Genomic DNA, 19,557 nt, shown 5'->3' on the forward strand with positions numbered 1-19,557 from the left:
TCAAAAGGAAAACGGAGACAGTAACCATGAGGCAAGCTTTGTGGCCTGTGCAACCAGCTGCCTGGTAGCTCAGAAGGTGGCCCAGCAGTCTCCCGATGGTGTTGCTACAGTAGGTTTCAATTTAGTGCCTGTGACCACAGTGATAAGTGTCATCTCAATAAACAGATCCAATCACACACAGAGCCATAGACTCTGAAGGGTTAACAAACTAGGCATCTGCCCCCCCCCCCTTTTTTGAGACAGAGTCTCACTTTATTGCCCAGGCTAGAGTGAGTGCCATGGCGTCAGCCTAGCTCACAGCAACCTCAAACTCTTGGGCTCAAGCAATCCTCCTGCCTCAGCCTCCCGAGTAGCTGGGACTACAGGCATGCGCCACCATGCCTGGCTAATTTTTTGTATATATATATTAGTTGGCCAGTTAATTTCTTTCTATTTATAGTAGAGACGGGGTCTCGCTCTTGCTCAGGCTGGTTTCGAACTCCTGACCTTGAGCAATCCGCCCGCCTCAGCCTCCCAGAGCGCTAGGATTACAGGCGTGAGCCACCGCAGGCATCTGGCCTTTTTAGGCCACCCTGCAACCCTTTTTAGTTGAGCAAGGGGCAGTCAAGTAAGTGACTCAACAGCACATTACAATCCAGAGAGACGATGGAGCAGATGCTGATGTGCAGATTCTTCTCCATCAGGAACTAGGATGGGGCTTTGGGACAGGGAGAACCCGGAGGCGGAGGAGGGTAAGAGGGAAAGAGAAACAAAGGAACGGAGGGAAAATGGTGGTTTACTTCTTTCCTAACATGAGGAATGTGAAGGTCGTTTCCTAAGATCCACTGGCACCCCAAGCATGCAGGGGCAGGGCCAACTGCATATCCGGATTAAGTTGCGGTTAGTTTTCACGCCGCGTGCATTAGCAGCATATTTTGGAACTGTTAAAGGATCTCACACTAAGGAGCCTTTGGAATGGCTCTGACATGGTGCTGCTGGGAAATGAGACTCTTCACATTCTGCCCAACAGAGCGGATCATACGCAGACACGAATACCAAGCAGCCTCCTCTCTTCCCAAGCTGGCTTTACTTTTTTAAAGCCCAGAAAGCCACTGAAGAGCAAAAGCCGAGACACAAAATTAAAGAATTCTTTCCAGGCTTGAGAATATATAGATTGTTTTTTTTATAAATTGAGGTATAATTTGTAATCTAAAGTGCCTGGTGTGCAGTGTTTTAAAAACTGTATCTCAAATTTGTAATTTTATAACCAAGTGCTGGGGAACGAGATTTTACAGACAGGGTTTCAACCTACCTGTGGTAAAATATATAGATAAGCCATCCTGAAAGCAAGGCTGACACCAAAGGGTTGGAATATATTTTGCCAGCTAATTACCAAGGGCTACCCTAGACAGAGAGATGATGATAATGGGTGCTGATGAACTATAACATAGCTCAAACTACAGAATTATCTTGGCAATAGATCAGGCAACATAAAAAGCTCTCAAACACACCCACAGCTAAATGCATGATTACTTACTCCAAGTAAGTGCAATTCCTCTAGGTAGATTAACTTCAGAATCTGGGCAATATGTATAGGCACATTAAAAAGATTTCAGTATTAGTTAAAGTGGTCTCTTTGTTACACTTTTTATAAAGACCAGAATCATTAGAAGTGCATTTCCCCCTTTTTCTAAGCAAACTTATTCCAAGTAAAAAAACAAATGAATAAAACCAAATAGAATGAACACAGGAAAATCACAGTTATGGCCACGTTCATGCAAAATTTCATTACCAATGATCACATTTTTTTTTTTTAAAGCAGAGACCCCATACATGTCTTATCCTAGCATTTGGATGATTGTCTGTGAAAGGGCCTTAAACCCACCACCAGGCAATATGACAGAAATGGTTCCAGAACTTACAATCTTCTTCTCACGTTTGCTATTGTGTTCTACAGGCATGCTGCTGCCATTGCTTCCTGAGGGCACAATGCAGCCAGGGTTATGTGCCTGAGGTGGAGGCATGCTCTGCAAAGGTTAAGACACACAGATGCATCACACACAAAAGACGACGACAGCCAAAATACATATTAAGTACGTGCAAGTTAGGAAAGCAACGCTAACACTCTTATTACACGTGAGCAACGCAGCAGCCAATTCTGCAGGCCAGACTTAAACTACTGGAGAAATTGGACAGGAATACACAGATTCTATGGCAGAAACATAATTAGTTCTATCAAAAAATAAATAAGAAGCTTTTAATATTTTCAAAAACACCTAGAAAACATCTGTCTCACTCGAAAGATAAAAAAAAAAAAATACTTTAAAAAGCCATAAACACAACAAAATAAAAGTACAACAACATTAACAAACAAGAAATTCTACCACGACCCTGCATGCTCGAGAAAGAGGTATTTGAGAACGGGATCCCATGGAGTGATGACCCATGCATGTCCACATGCGACATCCAACTTGTGAATGCAAATCGCTGCTTTTCTGCGGGCGACATGATTCTGTTCTATTCTGCCCAGTACAGACAAGTCAAGCATTTACCTCCTGGCTTAGAAGAGGCCTTGCTTCAAGGGCTATCCTTTTCTTATGCTCCTCTTTTACAGGCATTAGGGGTTTGAAAAACTTTGGCGGCTGGGGAGAGAATGCTTTAAAAGGGCTGACAGTTAAGGCATGAGGATTCTCTGATGTACAACCTGGGGAAGACAAAAAGGCATGAGTTTACAGGTACAGACAACTTTAACCAACACACAGGAAGTGAGGCAACGACCTAGCCATGGAAATATCTGGTAGAATGAAATTCATGGGCTAATATTTGGGTAAGCATTAAAACAGACGTAGGCAAGAACAGAGATAAACCTATGAAATCACAAAGAGTTACTGAGGGGCGGGACAGCATGAAAGAAATAAGAAACCAAATTTTCTATCTGTTTTTCAAGAACCAGTTTAAGTGCCACTTATCATACCAATTTCAACTCACACTGATTTTCCATTTCTGAATTCTCAGAGCCCTTATTAATCTGTATGTGCATTTTGGTACTTTATCATTAGACATTACTTATACATACCATAAGACATTACCTATTTTCTGTGTTTCTTATTTCTATAGTTTTATTTTAAGATAGCAAGTAGAGGCTCAATTAATCATCAATTAATCTTCTCAGGCCACCCTCCCCTATATGATTAAGAAAGGACAATTCTTTTTTCTTGCTTGTACTCATTTCTTACTATTTTTGGCCTCTTTCCCCCTTCCCAATTCACTGGTACAAGGGCACTTAGTAGGTAAAATATAAGGTCATATGGTAAGAGAGCTGATTTATATAACCAAATAATGCTGTTCCCATCAAAGCACTGGAAGACTAGACATTTAGCTAATAATGTTGCCATTGATCAAAGTCATTTCAGGTATTATTTTTGAAACTGATTTAGAGTCATGTTTTTTAAAAATTCTTTGAGTACAAAAACATGACAGAGGTAGATATTCATTTGGTAGAGAATAACATAATATGATTTGTGTCTCAAAACTGACTTCAAACTCAGGAAATGATGCATGAAAAATGATTTGGATATCCTAAAATGATATACAAAAAGGCTACCATTATTTGGAGGATAAGTTGGATGCAAAGAAATCAAATAAGCGAACATGATGTGTTCCTTCAAGAAAATTGTTTTGAATCATCTAGTTAACTAGAATTTCAGCTATGTGTCTTATAATATGCCACCCATGAAAGATTTTTCTTCCATGCTTTTTCTAAGCAATTATAAAGAAATAATGCTGCAAAACAATCTCATCACTACCTTCTTTACTCCTTCGAGGTGAATCCCTGGGTAAAGTTCCATAACATGCTACATCTTGGTAACTGGAGCTGTAGTCAGACATATCTAACTGGTTCTCTGGCCAGCCCTACAAGGTAAAAATATAGGTTAACTATAATTAAGTCATTCTAAAATGAGAAATGGGCTGGGCGCGGTGGCTCACGCCTGTAATCCTAGCACTCAGGGAGGCCGAGGCGGGTGGATCGTTTGAGCTCAGGAGTTCAAGACCAGCCTGAGCAAGAGCGAGACCCCGACTCTACTATAAATAGAAAGAAATTAATTGGCCAACTAAAAATATGTGGAAAAACTTAGCCAGGCATGGTGGCACATGCCTGTAGTTCCAGCTACTCGGGAAGCTGAGGCAGTAGGATCGCTAGAGCCCAGGAATTTGAGGTTGCTGTGAGCTAGGCTGATGCCACGGCACTCTAGCCTGGGCAACAGAGTGAGACTCTGTCTCCAAAAAAAAAAAAAAAAGAGAAATGAAGCCTAAATTTGAGTTTCTTCTATTTTTTTTTTTTTTTTTTTTTTTGAGACAGAGTCTCACTTTGTTGTCCAGGCTAGAGTGAGTGCCGTGGCGTCAGCCTAGCTCACAGCAACCTCAAACTCCTGGGCTCAAGCGATCCTCCTGCCTCAGCCTCCCGAGTAGCTGGGACTACAGGCATGCGCCACCATGCCCGGCTAATTTTTTATATACATCAGTTGGCCAATTAATTTCTTTCTATTTTATAGTAGAGACGGGGTCTCGCTCTTGCTCAGGCTGGTTTTGAACTCCTGACCTTGAGCAATCCGCCCGCCTCGGCCTCCCAAGAGCTAGGATTACAGGCGTGAGCCACAGCGCCCGGCCTCTTCTATTTTTTAATGGCAGTATATGCTCTTCTGTATTTTTATTTATTTGTTTATTTATTTTTTGAGTCAGAGTTTCACTCTGTTGCCTGTGCTAGAGTGCCATGGCATCAGCCTAGCTCACAGCAACCTCAAACTCCTGGGCTCAAGTGATCCTACTGCCTCAGCCTCTTGAGTAGCTGGGACTACAGGCATGTGACACCATGCCTGGCTAATTTTCTCCATATATTTTTAGTTGGCCAATTAATTTCTTTCTATTTTCAGTAGAGACGGGGTCTTGCTCTTGCTCAGGCTGGTATCAAACTCCTGATCTAGAGTGATTCGCCTGCATCGGCCTCCTAGAGTGCTAGGATTACAGGCGTGAGCCACCGCGCCCGGCCCTTCTTTATTTTTATTATTTAATATTTCAAACATATAGAAAAGTGCTAAATAATTATAATACCATTATATTCAAGGTATACCCAGAGTGAATATATGTTCATATTTTATTGTATTTGCTCAAGATTTAATAAAATCATAAAAAATAAAGTGAAACCTACTTTAATTTTTTTTTCTTTTGAGACAGAGTTTTGCTTTGTGGCCTGACTAGAGTGTCGTGGTGTCATCATAGCTCACACCAACCTCAAATTCTTGGGCTCGAGCTATTCTCTTGCCTCAGCCTCCCAAGTAGCTGGGACAACCACACTGGGCTAATTTATCTATTTTTTGTAGAGATGGAGTCTCACTCTTGCTCAGGCTGGCCTCAAGCAATTAAACTCCTGGCCTCAAGCAATCCTTCTGCCTTGGCCTCCCAGAATGCTAGCATTATAGGAGTGAGCTGCCATGTCTGGCTGAAACCCACTTTTGAACCCATGTATGTTTCCATTCATCTTCCTCCCTCCCCAGAGGCAGTCAGTTTGATCAATTTTGCATATATCTAGAATGGCTGGGTAATTTAAAGACCAACCTAAAACACTTTTGAGACTAAAACGGTTCCATTAATAATTTTGCCTGGGTAGCAGACATAGCTAGGACTGTCCCAGGCAAACTAGGTGGTGTGGTTACTCTATGTATGCCTAAGATTTAAAAGTTTCAAACAGGCATAAGATATTGGTATACTAAAGGGAGGTCCAGCTAACTGGATATTTCCAAGAAGTTGGTACTAGAGCCTTTAAAATAACCATTACTTTAAGAATCATTTGATTTATCAGCTCAAAATTAAAAATGGTTTTGGTAGACAAATATATGTTTAGGCCCTGGTAACTGGATATTTCCAAGAAGTAGGTAGCAGAACTTTTGAAATAACCATTATTTTAAGAATTATTTCACCATTTTTTAAAGGACTGTAGCACTTTTCACCATTATTTTAAGATGATTTGTTTCATCAGCTCAGAACCTAAAATGGTTTTGACAGACAAATCTATGTTGAGGCCCAGCTAACTGGACATTTCTAAGAAGTTGGTACTAGAGCCTTTAAAATAACCATGATTTTAAGAATTATTTCACCATTGTTTCACCATTATTTTAAGAATCATTTGCTGGAGTTGATTTTTGTGAGAGGTGGAAAGTGCAGGTCCTGTTTTAGTCTTTAGACTAAAGTCTAAAGGGAGAAAACTCTTGTAATATGATATGAGTTTATTTAATCTTATTTCAACTTCCCAGAATTTGGCTGCCTCTAAGGACTAGAGTTTAAACTTCTTGTGGACATAATTTGTGCTAATCTAGCAGAGTAGCTCATATATAATATGTATTCAAGAAATATTTGCTGAATAAGATGATTTGTAAACTGTCCTTAATTTTGAATCTCTTGTTTTACCCATTTGAAATAATTTTGATTTTGCTATGGTGGATGTAATACCTTCTTCAATCACTTAGAGTCAGATTCATAAACACACAGATATCTATTCAACAATATGTAGTATTATCCTGGTATGGAATGCATCATGCTAGGTAATAACGTAAAGCTGAAAGTGCATAGAAATTTCACATCAAGCATGTGAATTTAGAAATGGAGAGAATGATTTGCCTAAGAATAAAGTGGGAAGTCCAGAGCTTTTTTTGGACCTTTTTGGGGTCTTTTTTCTTCCTTTTCTTCCCCTTCTTTCCCTCCCTCCCTTTCTTCTTTTATTCCCCCTTCCCCTTCCCCTCCCTTCTCTTCTCTTCTTTCTCTCTCTTTCTTTTTTTGGCAGGATCAACAAGGTAAGTCCCAGGGATTTTAAAAACACCAAGATCTCCTAACTTCTCAGACTGAGAGTCTACTGATGACCTAGCCATGCCCACAGACACACACCTTGTCATCTTCATCAAAGCCAGAAAGGTCTGGTCGACTGGAAGAGACCTATAAGAGATGAATAGTTTTTTTAATGTGATTGATATATTAACAATTTTCTTTTTATTAAAGATACAGAATGTCACAGATATAGTTGAAGCCTGTATGATGTTCTTCTATTCCTCCTTCTTTCTTCCCTCCACAGGAGTAATGACTACCGCAGTTTGGAGTTTCTTATTTCCAGGCATGTTTTATATAATTACATGTGTATAGACCCACAAACAATACATAGTATTATTATACACATTTTTATACTCCATATAGTGACATCTTATTATACACGGTCTTCTTCCATAGTTGTAACAACTTATTTGTTCCATCCTCCTATTAACAGATATTTAGGCTGCTTTTCATAGCTCACAGCAACCTCAAACTCCTGGACTCAAGCAATTCTTCTGCCTCAGCCTCCCAAGTGTAGCTGGGACTCCAGGCATGCACCACCATGTCTGGCTAATTTTTTAAGAAAAATTTTTTTAGAGATGGGGTCTTGTTATGTTGCCCTGGCTGGTCTCAAACTCCTGGCCTCAAGCAATCCTCCTGCCTTGGCCTTCCAAAGTGCTGGGATGATAGGCGTAAGCCACTATGCCTGGCCCTAATTTCTTTGATTCTGTGTATTCTCATCAATAAACATAGTCATTATTTTAGTTTAGGCATTCTTTTTGGTGATAGCCGTATTTAGGTTTTCTATTTCTTCTTAATTCAGTTTTTGTAGAAAATTTACATTTTTTTTAGCTTTTAGATTTATTGGCATAACATTATTCATGGTTCACTCTTATGATATCTAAATCTCTGTTCTCTTTATAGTAATATCCCTTTTATTCAAATAATATTTGTATATTTTCTCACATTTTCTTTTCTTTCTCAATCAATCTTAACTGGAAGTCAGTTCATTTGACTACAACCTGCTTTTCAACTTTGTCTATTCTTTCTATTATTCTTTTTCTATTTCATATAATTCTGTTATAATATTTATCATTCCTTTATTTGAATTTATTATGTATCTGCTCTAATATTTATTTCCTTCTTTATTTGTATGTATTCTAATTTTCTTTTCCTAACTTAAAAAAATTTTATCCATAAACATTTTTCTATGAATCTCTAAAAGTTAAGGAACTCCCTTTCCCTTTAAAAAAACAACCACAGTACCATTATCACATATTTTAAAAGTAAGTGATTCCTAAATACTATCAAATATGTAGTTGGTACTCAAATGTCTCATACACATTTTCATAGTTTATTTTGAATCAGGATCAAAATAGTTTGTATAATGCAATTGGTTGATATATCCCTTAAGTATCTTTCAATCTGTGAGTTTTCTCTTTTCTTAAAATCTAATGTGTTTGAAATTTAATTTGTTAAAAAACAGGTTTTTTTGCATTTACATTTAACTTGTGGTATAATGGACTTTGGAGACTCAGAAGTGGGGAGGGTGAAAGGGGGTGAGGGATCAAAAATTACCTATCGGGTACAACGTACACTATTCAGGTGATGCGTACACTAAAAACTCTGACTTCACCACTATACAATTCATCCATGTAACAAGAAACCACATGTACATTGTAAATCTATTGAAATAAAAAAAATAAATACATTAATTTGTTTAAAAAACTACTTCATTTTTTCTGTAAAGTTTCCCACAGCCTGGATTTTGCTAATTAAATGACACCTATGGTGTCATTTAACACTTTCCTCTGTCCTCTGTAAATATTACTAGTTAGATCTAGAGTCTTAATTAGATTTAGTTTCAAAATTAAACAGTTTTTAGATGAACTCACAGGTAGTTTTTATTTTTTAAGCTAGATGTTTACCTCATTATTTGTTACTCTTCTTAGTGTAAGAGTTATACATTTCCTAATAGTAGTTCTCACTCTCATTTTCTCTACTGTGTAGTATTCTGCTGTATGAATGGAATAATACGGAATTTAATTAGGGTTAATAATTTCTATCTAAGCACCACTTTAACTGCATCCCTCAAGTATTGATATGCATACCACTTTTATTCTCATTTAGTACTAAATACACTCTAATTTCCATTACGATCTTTTCTTTGATACATGAGTTCATTGGAAGAGTGTTTTGTTTTTTTTTGCCCAGGCTAGAGTGAGTGCCATGGTGTAAGCCTAGCTCACAGCAACCTCAAACTCCTGGGCTCAAGTGATCCTTCTGCCTCAGCCTCCCGAGTAGCTGGGACTACAGGCATGCGCCACCATGCCCAGCTAATTTTTTCTATATATATTAGTTGGCCAATTAATTTCTTTCTATTTTCAGTAGAGACGGGGTCTCGCTCTTGCTCAGGCTGGTTTTGAACTCCTGACCTTGAGCAATCCGCCCGCCTTGGCCTCCCACAGTGCTAGGATTACAGGTGTGAGCCACCACGCCCGGCCAGAAGAGTGTTTCTCAATTGACAACTGTACTAGTCTCTTATTATCTACTTCGAATAAATGCACTGTGGTCAGACAGTGTAATTTGTATGATGATGATTACTGGTATCTGCTGGGATTTGCGCTGTAGCCTATTTTAAGACAATTTTTGTGAATGTTCATCATGTTTTTAATAATTTTCTGGCCATTCTGGAGATTAGGAAGGCAAACAATCCTTGGAAGGATCTTACTGTCACTCTGATTCTTCTGGGAAGAGAAGCTTTGAAGTGGTCCATGCACTAACTAACCTGTCCTTTCCCCCCGTGACAGCGTCCCCCTCCTCTCGAAGCATTTTCTGTCAACTGGATTTTCTACCTGAGCTAACTGGTTGAGGAAGACAATCAAAATGGTCAAAGGAAAAGCGAGGGCCTGCACGAGTATCCACGTGGAGTGCCTGGCTCCTTATCACATGGATGGCAGCAGATAAGACCCGTTAGGGCAGCTAGAACAGGCACGTAAACTCACTCAAGAGCAGCCAGCAGTCAGCTAGGAATCCTGGGGCTCTGCTGCCAGGATTCCTAGCTGATTCTACCACCTTTATCGAACCAAACTCAATTTATACCTTACGAAACTTCTTTCGAGGAGATAACCTGATAAACTAAAGGCTCAGTCAATGTAACACACAACTGCGCTCCCTGGTGTCCTTCCCTAGCACAGAGAAGCAGGCTAGACTTTAGGGTGCTGACACCAGGGCCGTATACGCTATTCCCACTAAGTAAACCCCACGCCCCCCATCTCAGTTTCTGAAACGTGTCATAGAAGAGGCATCACATTGGCAGGGTGTACTCACGTTATGAACATTTGGTGTGCTGAGGCTTCTCCGAATGTGCCGAGCTTTGGTGGAGAGTGCTTCTTTGACTGTGACGGCCTACAAATGTATAATAATTTCAAAACAACACTTATTTTTCTTCTGATGATAAAATAGCATATGTTTATTTATAAAAGATTTAGAAAATACAGAAGTAAAGCACACTTCAAGTCCTACACATGCACTCATAAAACTGAAATCTTACTGCACCCACTTATTATTATTTTTTGCTTAACACTCTATCAAAAACATTTTCATAAATAAAACCAGGAAAGCTGCTGAATAAAAGGCATTTATGTTGCGAAAACCTAGAAGAGATGCTTCTAACTATATATCTCACTTGCAAAATGATAATGAAGTTTGATGCTGTTTGTGTTTTACTCATGCAGCAATGTGGGTGGGATTTCCACCAAGGGAAGATTTTTCAGACAGACACCAAACGTATTCCTCCTGGAGCTCAACACACTCTCCCTAATGTGAACTACTGCTCCTATGACATGACATCTCCTGTCCTACAGTTCCACTGCTTAGCAGATTATTTCCATTTGAATGTCTTGCTGTCACCTCAAAGGTTAAGCCAGGTCTAAGTATTATGGAGACAGTAAGAGTCCATGGTTAAGCATGTGGGCTTTGGAGTGAAGCTATTTGGGTTGACACCGACTTTGTACCATTTCCCAGCTGTGTAACCTTGGGCGAGTTAGCAAACTTCTCTCGGCCTCAATGTCCTCATGTGAAAACGGGGATTTCAACATTACTTATCTCAGAGGGTTATCTTGAAGCTTAAATGAAATAATGTATCTAAATTACTCAGGCACAGTGCTTGGCAAGTAGGAAGTAGTAAATAAAAGCTAGCCATGGCCGGGCGCGGTGGCTCACGCCTGTAATCCTAGCTCTCTGGGAGGCCGAGGCGGGCGGATTGCTCGAGGTCAGGAGTTCGAAACCAGCCTGAGCAAGAGTGAGACCCCGTCTCTACTATAAATAGAAAGAAATTAATTGGCCAAATAATATATATAGAAAAAATTAGCCGGGCATGGTGGCGCATGCTTGTAGTCCCAGCCACTTGGGAGGCTGAGGCAGAAGGATCGCTTGAGCCCAGGAGTTTGAGGTTGCTGTGAGCTAGGCTGATGCCATGGCACTCATTCTAGCCTGGGCAACAAAGGGAGACTCTGTCTCAAAAAAAAAAAAAAAAAGCTAGCCATTATTTTACTTTTTGTTCCTATTTTGCCAGAGTTGTTTCCCTAGTGAGATCGCTACTGAAGTGCTCCTTCTCTGACAGACTTAGAGAGGTGTTTGGGCAATAAATTCATCTTTGTCCACTGGGAGTGAAGGCTGGTGATTTCATCCTCTGGTCCAAATATTCAGTTACTTGCCTGCCGGAGCCGTTCGAGACTCAGAATGTTTTCCACCTGCAGCACGCCACGCGTGTACTTCTCAATGTACGTCTCCCCATCTGACGTGCCTTCATTTTCACTTCTTGCTGCTAGGAGAGCCAGTGTTTCTCGGTCCTCTATCTCCTCAGTTGCCTACAGCGACAGGCAGGAAATAATAATACTTTCATATGAACAGTGTTTTCAGGAAAAGTGGCCAGGGTCAGGTGTGGTGGCTCATGCCTCTAATCGTAGCACTCTGGGAGGCTGAGGTGAGGGGATCACTTGAGCTCAGAAGTTCGAGATCAGCCTGAGCAGGAGCGAGACTTGGTGTCTACTAAAAACAGACAAATTAGCCAGGCATGGTGACACACGCCTAGAGTCCCAGCTCCTTGGGAGACTGAGGCAGGAGGATCACTTGAGCCCAGGAGTTGGAGGTTGCAGTGAGCTATGATGATGCCATTGCACTCTAGCTGGGGTGACAGAGCAAGACTCTGTCTCAAAAAAATAAAATAAAATAAAAAATAAAGTGTGGTAAGAAAATGCTTTAGAATTCTGGAGAATGAACCCATTCTGCATTATTTATATTTTGATATTTTAAAAAATACTATAAATTTTACCTTTGGTATATTGGATACTATTTCATAGGTTACACCACAGGAATAAACTATATTTTTCAATGATATTCTCCTCTTCAAACTCTGTGTGAAACTCTGGTAAAAAAAGAAAGCTGGATTCAGCTATGTGATAAATGTTAAGTTATCTAGTATTTTACAAATTTTAAAAACATTATAAATTACTATGTTTTTGAGATACACAATAATCAGCAAAACAACAAAGAAAAAACCTGAACCCAGGAATCCCCATCTCCAACCCCAAGAGACACTAATGTCCAGCTGCCATTTAGGAGCTAGACTACAGAATGTGCTCCTATTCCGGGTTTCTGTGGTTGCTTCTCTCTCCTATCTGCCGCCTCCTTTCATCTCTCCAGGGTCTAATCAGTCTTTCCGGGGATGTGAGGAGAACACTGGGGAGGATCAGTTTTGCTGACAGCCCCCCTGAGAGGAGATCTGGCAAAGCGGTAGGACAGGATTTATTTGGAGTCTGCATTTTGTGCTGGTTTTGTCACTGACACTTAATCTCTCAGTCTTGGTTTTTCCAGTTTCCAGTCTCTGCTCCACTTTATGCTGGATGGTGGGTCTCCACTCTCCCAGGTGGAAGAGTCCTTTGGCAGATGACATTTACTAACCCTGCCAGCCTCATGCCCCCTATCTTGCAGAAATGAGGATCAGACTGTAACTTGCCCAGTGTGGTCACAGTTTGCATATTCACTGCCTTAGCATCACAACGCACTACTTTGTGACACAGAGAAGGAGAAAACATCGAGCTCCTAGCCACAGTGGCAGAACAGATCGGTTACTACCTGTTTGTTGTAAATATTGGCGGCAATCCGCTTTCGTAACACTAACTCCATCGCAGCCGGGTGACTGAGTTGGACTGTGGTTTTCACAATCAGGTAAATCCTTTCATTCTGTGGTGTGACCCTGTTCAGGTGAACAGAATCATGCACCGAGGAGTCCCAAGAGGCTGTGGCTGAAACCTAGGAGTTGGGCAATGATGGGGAGATAGAAACAAGACACAACTCAGGTGTAGCAGTTTTACATGACACCCTAGAGAAAGAAAATAAATCCAACTCGGTGCAATCCAACAGATTTCTTTCTTTACCTTTTTTGAATAACAACACAAATGTTCTATTTTATTTTTTCAAGTTCCCAAGTCTTCTTCCCCAAAGCAAACCACGGCAGTTTAACAAGATAATCTGATGCCCTTTAAGTGAACCCTGGGGGTTAATTACCTCATCGTCACTGTGCTTTATGATGGGCAGGTAGAAAAACTGGCTGCCATGCTCCTTGGGCAGGATGGAGTTCACACCCGAGGCGTGGGGGCCAACGAGCTGTTCGTTGGCACTGAGGTCATCCGCTAACCAAGTCCGGGGCACAGAAAAAAAAAGTGGGGGGAAAGTCAGTTTTTAAGCAAACACCAAAAATTTTAAAATATGCTTTGTACAAATGAAGGTTTACATATGATACATTTCCGTTTTTTCTTTTATTCCTTATCCTGCAGTTGAAACAGAGACTCTAAGACTCACAATAGCTTTTATTCTTTCAAAGTACAACAATGGGAGCCAAAAAGTTGCCTGGTGAAGCTCTTACAAGATGGAAGGAATATACTCTATATGTAGTCCTAAGAGCAAATGTTTTCACTAAACACACCTTAGAATTTTGCTGCTTTCTGATGTCAATACCTCCTGTAACTTGCTGTTAGTTTTTTGTCCTACTTATGTAACTTACACTAAATTAGAGATTTCAGCAGTTAAATTATCAATTTAGAATCACAGTTCTGATCACTTGGGAGAAATACAAAGATTGTCTTCTTCCTACACCTTGTCTAAATCTGATTCTTCCCAAATCTGCCAGTGGTCATCCAGTCTTTGCTCATATACCTCCAACAACGGGGAACCTTGCATGATGGTGAGTTCCATACAAGGCTTTGAAAAAGTTCTTCACGTGAAGAGACAAAGCCAACCTCCCTGTGTCTTCCATCCATTCATTATTAGTCCTCCCTCTAGAACAGAAGTTTTCAGCTTGTGTTTGGAGGAGTTCTAGGACCCTGTGCGAGGGGAGGGCTTGCCAGGAGCCTGCCTACCCCAAACTCTTCAACTCTGCTGTTATTTTCTACACATGGGGTTCCATTTAATATTTCTTTTGGAAAAGGATTTTATTGCGAAAACACATCATTGCTCTAGGCTTGCCTAGGTTTGACCTAATTGCCATGCTAAAGAACAACCCTTCATGCAGGGTTACAGTGTGGTCATTTCTGGTGTTGAAACTACTAAGGGAGGGGAGCAAAGTTAACTAGTCAGAAATGCAGATCCCTAAGCTCTTGCCAAGTGTAAAGAGCCAGAATCTCCAGGGGTGATTACTTTCCCAAGTAATTTCTATGTCTATTAATGTTTCAAGAGCAACACCTAATGTTCCTAGGTGTAGTTCTCAATCTCTGAGTATGCTCTTTTTTCATTAAATATCTACATCTTTCTTCCAGCGATTTCACATTTCAGGCTTATATATACTTGAATGGAGCAAAAATGTCACCTAGATTTGGCATATGAATGATGGGAAAAGTGATTTAACAATCAAAATAATGTGAGTCTGAACAGATTACAAACATTAATTCAATGTGATAATCTCTGGAACGTTGTCTACTTACCATTCAAATCGAGGAAGAGAACTGGTATGTGCGTTTCCATTCCAGGAGGTGGAATCCTAAATTTAACAACAAAATTTAATCATAACAAAATACGTATTTTATATCTTGTTGGATGATAAAATGCCGCAGAGCCGTGGAAGCAGAGGAGAACCACTATGGAGATGCAGGTTCTACTAATGAAATACTTTTACATTTCTTGACTTCCCTGCTAGCATAAATCATGGGAATTACATGACATATAAAAGAACTACCAGTTATATAAATTACATGTAATTAATTGAAACAAAGATTATTTGAAGCCTTTCTAAAAATAATTCTAGCGATAGGGAAAAGGAAAGAGGATGTCGTTAGAGTGGTGACAGAGGCAGGATCAGAGACTAGAGGAAATAAACAACAGGGACAATATTTTAAAAGCTCTAAGGAGAGAAGGAATGATGTGTGAAAGGAGGTAGGGTAGCATGCAGGAGAGTCTGAGCAGTGTTTTACCAAAAAATGGCCCAGCTGCAACACAATCTCTTCAGAGTTCTCTTGGAATGAAGAGGAGTTTGTTTTTTTTTTTTTTTTTTTTGAGACAGAGTCTCGCTTTTGTTGCCCAGGCTAGAGTGAGTGCCGTGGCGTCAGCCTAGCTCACAGCAACCTCAATCTCCTGGGCTCAGGCGATCCTCCTGCCTCAGCCTCCCGAGTAGCTGGGACTACAGGCATGCGCCACCATGCCCGGCTAATTTTTTCTATATATGTATTAGTTGGCCAATTAATTTCTTTCTATTTATAGTAGAGACGGGGTCTCGCTCAGGCTCAGGCTGGTTTCGAACTCCTGACCTCGAGCAATCCGCCCGCCTCGGCCTCCCAGAGTGCTAGGATAACAGGCGTGAGCCACCGTGCCCAGCCTGAAGAGGAGTTTTTTAAAATGCAAATTCTTGGCCGGATATGGTGGCTCACACCTGTAATACTAGCACTCTGGGAGGCTGAGGCAGGAGGATCGCTTGAGGTCAGGAGTTTGAGACCAGCCTGAACAAGAGCGAGACCCTATCTCTAATAAAAATAGAAAAAATTAGCTGGCCATGGTGGTGGACGCCTGTAGTCCCAGCTACTCGGGAGGCTGAGGCAGGAGGATTGCTTGAGCCCAGGAGGTTGAGGTTTGAGGTTGCTGTGAGATAGGCTGACTCCATGGCACTCTAAGCCCAGGCAACAGAGCAAGACTTTGTCTAAAAAAAAAAAAAAAAAAACAAGAAAAATGCAAATTCTTATTTAAAAAAAAAGGGCTGGACATGGTGGCCTACGCCTGAAACCCTAGCACTCAGGGAGGCCCAGGTGGGAGGATCTCTCAAGGTCAGGACTTCGAAACCAGCCTGAGCAAGAGCGAGACCCCGTCTCTACTAAAAATAGAAAGAAATTAGCCAAACAACTAAAAATAGAAAAAAATTAGCCAGGCATGGTGGCACGTGCCTGTAGTCCTAGCTACTCGGGAGGCTGAGGCAGGAGGATCGCTTGAGCCCAGGAGTTTGAGGTTGCTGTGAGCTAGGCTGACGCCACGGCACTATAGCCCTGGCAACAGAGTGAGACTCTGTCTCAAAAATAAATAAACATATAAATGTTGAGTCCTGGGTCCATCCTCCCATCCTTTCTCTTTTCTGTGTCACAATAACTAGGTATGAGGCCCAGGAGTAATGTGTTACAAACATTCACGACCTGAAATTTGAAAACACCTCAAATGAGAGAGACTGAGGAAAGGAAATGAATTATCTTGTTGCAGAACAGAGTAAGCCTGGGAATTTGCTGGCTGTCCATGAGAAGTGCCCAGCAGACACATTGCGTGTGACCTACGGGATTGCAGCACAGCAGCAGCATCTGCAGGGAGAAACGTCGCTTACAAATTATGTGCCTGCATAATTCAGATTTTTTTAGTTTCATAAAACAGACCATGAAATTGATTACATTTCCATTTATCATTAGAGACAAATAGCATCACTAATGTTTCGATGCCTATTCAAAAAAGACTATCTGGGCATGTACATTCTGTGGTCAAAAGGAAATTTGATTTATCTTAAATGCCCAGGACATATTCTTGCAATAAGGATGAGAATGAGAATAAGAAGCAGTAGTATAGTAGCAGTAGAATAAATAAGCAGCAGTAGCAGCTACCAATCAGTGAATGGGCATGAAAGGTATTTGATATACATTATAATATGTAAGAGTATATACTAATACATAGGCATTTTATATACATTATCTCTAATTCTCACAATACCACCAAAAAGGTAGCTCCATTAATAGATTAGGAGTAAAGCCTTAGAGAAGTTAAAGAAATACACCTAAGAGCTGAAGCTGGAAACTAAATCCAGATCCATTTGACAACATAGCCTAGATACCAGGTTGTTTCTTATGAGAACACTTAGGGTTGATTGATCAATCATTATTTATGTGGTGCTTAACGGCTTACTCTGTGCCAGTTACCATACTAAGCAGGTACTAGGGCAAATGAGATATATTTTCTGTGCTCTTCCAGTACACTGTGGAAACATCCTTCTTTCCATCCAAAATAAAAGAATCTCTAAAGATCAGGGAACAATGCCCAAGGTGCTTATGCAGAGGAATGGAGGAGTGTGGTATTGATTACCTGGCCAGGTAATCAATGCTCTCTGGCTTCCTGTGGGAGGAAGCTGCCTGCAGTAGGGAAGGAAAATAGCAAAGGGAGCACTAGAGATGGGTGGCCCTTCCCTGAGCAGCTCAGTTGGCTGGTAGTTACTGTGACAGTCCTGGACAGTCACATGCATAGCTCTTGCCACGGGCAATGTCCCCACAGAAGGAAGCGCAGCCTTACCAGTCGGCAGGTGCCCCGGGGATCCCGCTGCCTGGCGCCGGCACCAGCACTGCGTTCCTTTCCTCCGTCAGCCCCACCCACTGCTCCACAAGCCGGGCTTCCCGCTCCACGTCATCCTCTGTCTTCTCTGCACAACGAAATGAGGGGACCAGTGCCAACAAGAGAAAGCAAAATTCTCAATTTAAAATAAACAGGTTTTCACTCAGTGATAGCCATAAGTGCTTAAACAGCCACAATGTTGCAGAAAAGGGTATGAGGCTTCAAAGTTCAAGCAAGAGCATCCACAGGAGCCGAAAGCAGCTATGACACCAGTTTAAGGTACCATAAGCCAGGAATAGTAGAAAGAGTATTTGGAACAGCAGTTAGAAGGCTCAGTCATTTTACTGGTTCTGTAATTTGGGGAAGTTATTCGGCAGACGATCCTTAGTCTCCTAATCTGTCAAAGAAGGATCATATAAGTCATGTCTACTTCATGCACTTGTTGGGAGGATCAAATGAAATAATGGATGCGCCATTGCTCTATAAAACTGTACACCATGTTATAAAGAGAGGGGATTTAAAAACACCATTTATCTTACCCTGTAAAACCAACTTTATTTTTTTCCCCTTCAGGCTTATTATGATTTTACTTGATATATTTTGAAATTCTCTTACCCGTAACTCAATTCTGGGGCTCCCTGGGTATAGTCAAAGTGAGTTCTCGTTAGCAGTCTGAGCACGAACATAAAGCAACACCACACGATGAGCCAAGATATTTTCCTGAGGGGGAATTTTTGCTAGCTTCTACATGAAATGGATTAACATTCATGATGCGTTCTTTGGTGCAGAACCAACCACAATGAATGGACCATGAAGTCCAGAGGAGAGACTAAGGATTTTAAGTGCAGATTTCTACTCTAGAATCCAAGTGGCCATTGCCAGCATAAGCAAACTGCACCCACCTCAGGGCTGGGTGGCAGCGAGTAGAACTGCAGGGGCCATCCTGAACTAGCTGAGTGCACAGCTATGCCCCAACAGTGGCTGGCCGCTGACCTGCTTGCCCAGTGGTGTGGTTTCAGAAGTGACCATTTAGCTGCTGCAGTAAGTCCTAGGTCCTGGTCCCTGGAGTACCTCTGATCAATATTGGTCATATTTGCATTTATCAAAATAAAATTTGAGTTTGACATTTAATGTCACAGTTTTATGACATAAACCAGGAGTTTTATGAAAACCTGTTACTTTCAAATCTGTAGCCTTCTTAAAACCAAAAATGTACTATATGATTCACTAATGTCTATAATTTTAAGTTCAAAAAACTAAGATACTACTGTCCAACTAGGGGAAGAAAATAGCCCATCACCATTGTGTTGAAGTATTAATAAAAAAGCTACTCGCAGGGCTGGATATGGTGGCTCATTCCTGTAATCCTAACACTCTGGAAGGCTGAGGTGGGAGGATTGCTTGAGCTCAGGAGTTCAAGACCAGCCTCAGTAAGCATAAGGCCCCTGTATCTACTAAAAACAGAAATAAATTAGTTGGACAAGTAAAAAAAAAAACTTAGCTGGGTGTGGTGGTGCACACCTGTAGTCCTAGCTACTCAGGAGGCTGAGGCAGTAGGATTTCTTGAACCCAGGAGTTTAAGGTTGCTGTGAGCTAGGCTGACACCAGGGTACTCTAGCCCAGGTAACAGAGCAAGACTCTGTCTCAAAATAAATAAATAAATGAATAATAATAAAAAAAAGCTACTCCCAGAAAAATACTTTAATCTCACATACCTTTTTTATTGCTGACTTTTTTAATCTGTTCATCCAAGTAGTCTCGGCGTTTAATGAGTGCATCTGACCACCTCTCTCTTACACAATTTAAGTCTTCTTCCTGACATCAAGGAGGGAAAATATTTTCCTGTAGGGTGCATAGACAACTATTTCTTTGTTTCTTCCT

General features: G+C 40.9%; 1 protein-coding gene across 1 annotated transcript in view; it reads right to left on the reverse strand.

Moving 5' to 3' along the window:
- KIF13A (kinesin family member 13A) overlaps positions 1–19,557 on the reverse strand; it is a 198,487-nt gene that overhangs the window by 7,609 nt on the left and 171,321 nt on the right. Inside the window, 12 exon segments of the mRNA XM_020280123.2 lie at positions 1,902–2,006; positions 2,532–2,683; positions 3,786–3,891; positions 6,916–6,963; positions 10,165–10,242; positions 11,553–11,705; positions 12,170–12,262; positions 12,973–13,149; positions 13,405–13,529; positions 14,817–14,872; positions 17,638–17,764; positions 19,392–19,491. Coding sequence (XP_020135712.2) covers positions 1,902–2,006; positions 2,532–2,683; positions 3,786–3,891; positions 6,916–6,963; positions 10,165–10,242; positions 11,553–11,705; positions 12,170–12,262; positions 12,973–13,149; positions 13,405–13,529; positions 14,817–14,872; positions 17,638–17,764; positions 19,392–19,491 — 1,320 coding nt within the window.

Source organism: Microcebus murinus, chromosome 15, assembly GCF_040939455.1.
Source record: "Microcebus murinus isolate Inina chromosome 15, M.murinus_Inina_mat1.0, whole genome shotgun sequence".
Lineage (NCBI taxonomy): Eukaryota > Metazoa > Chordata > Mammalia > Primates > Cheirogaleidae > Microcebus > Microcebus murinus.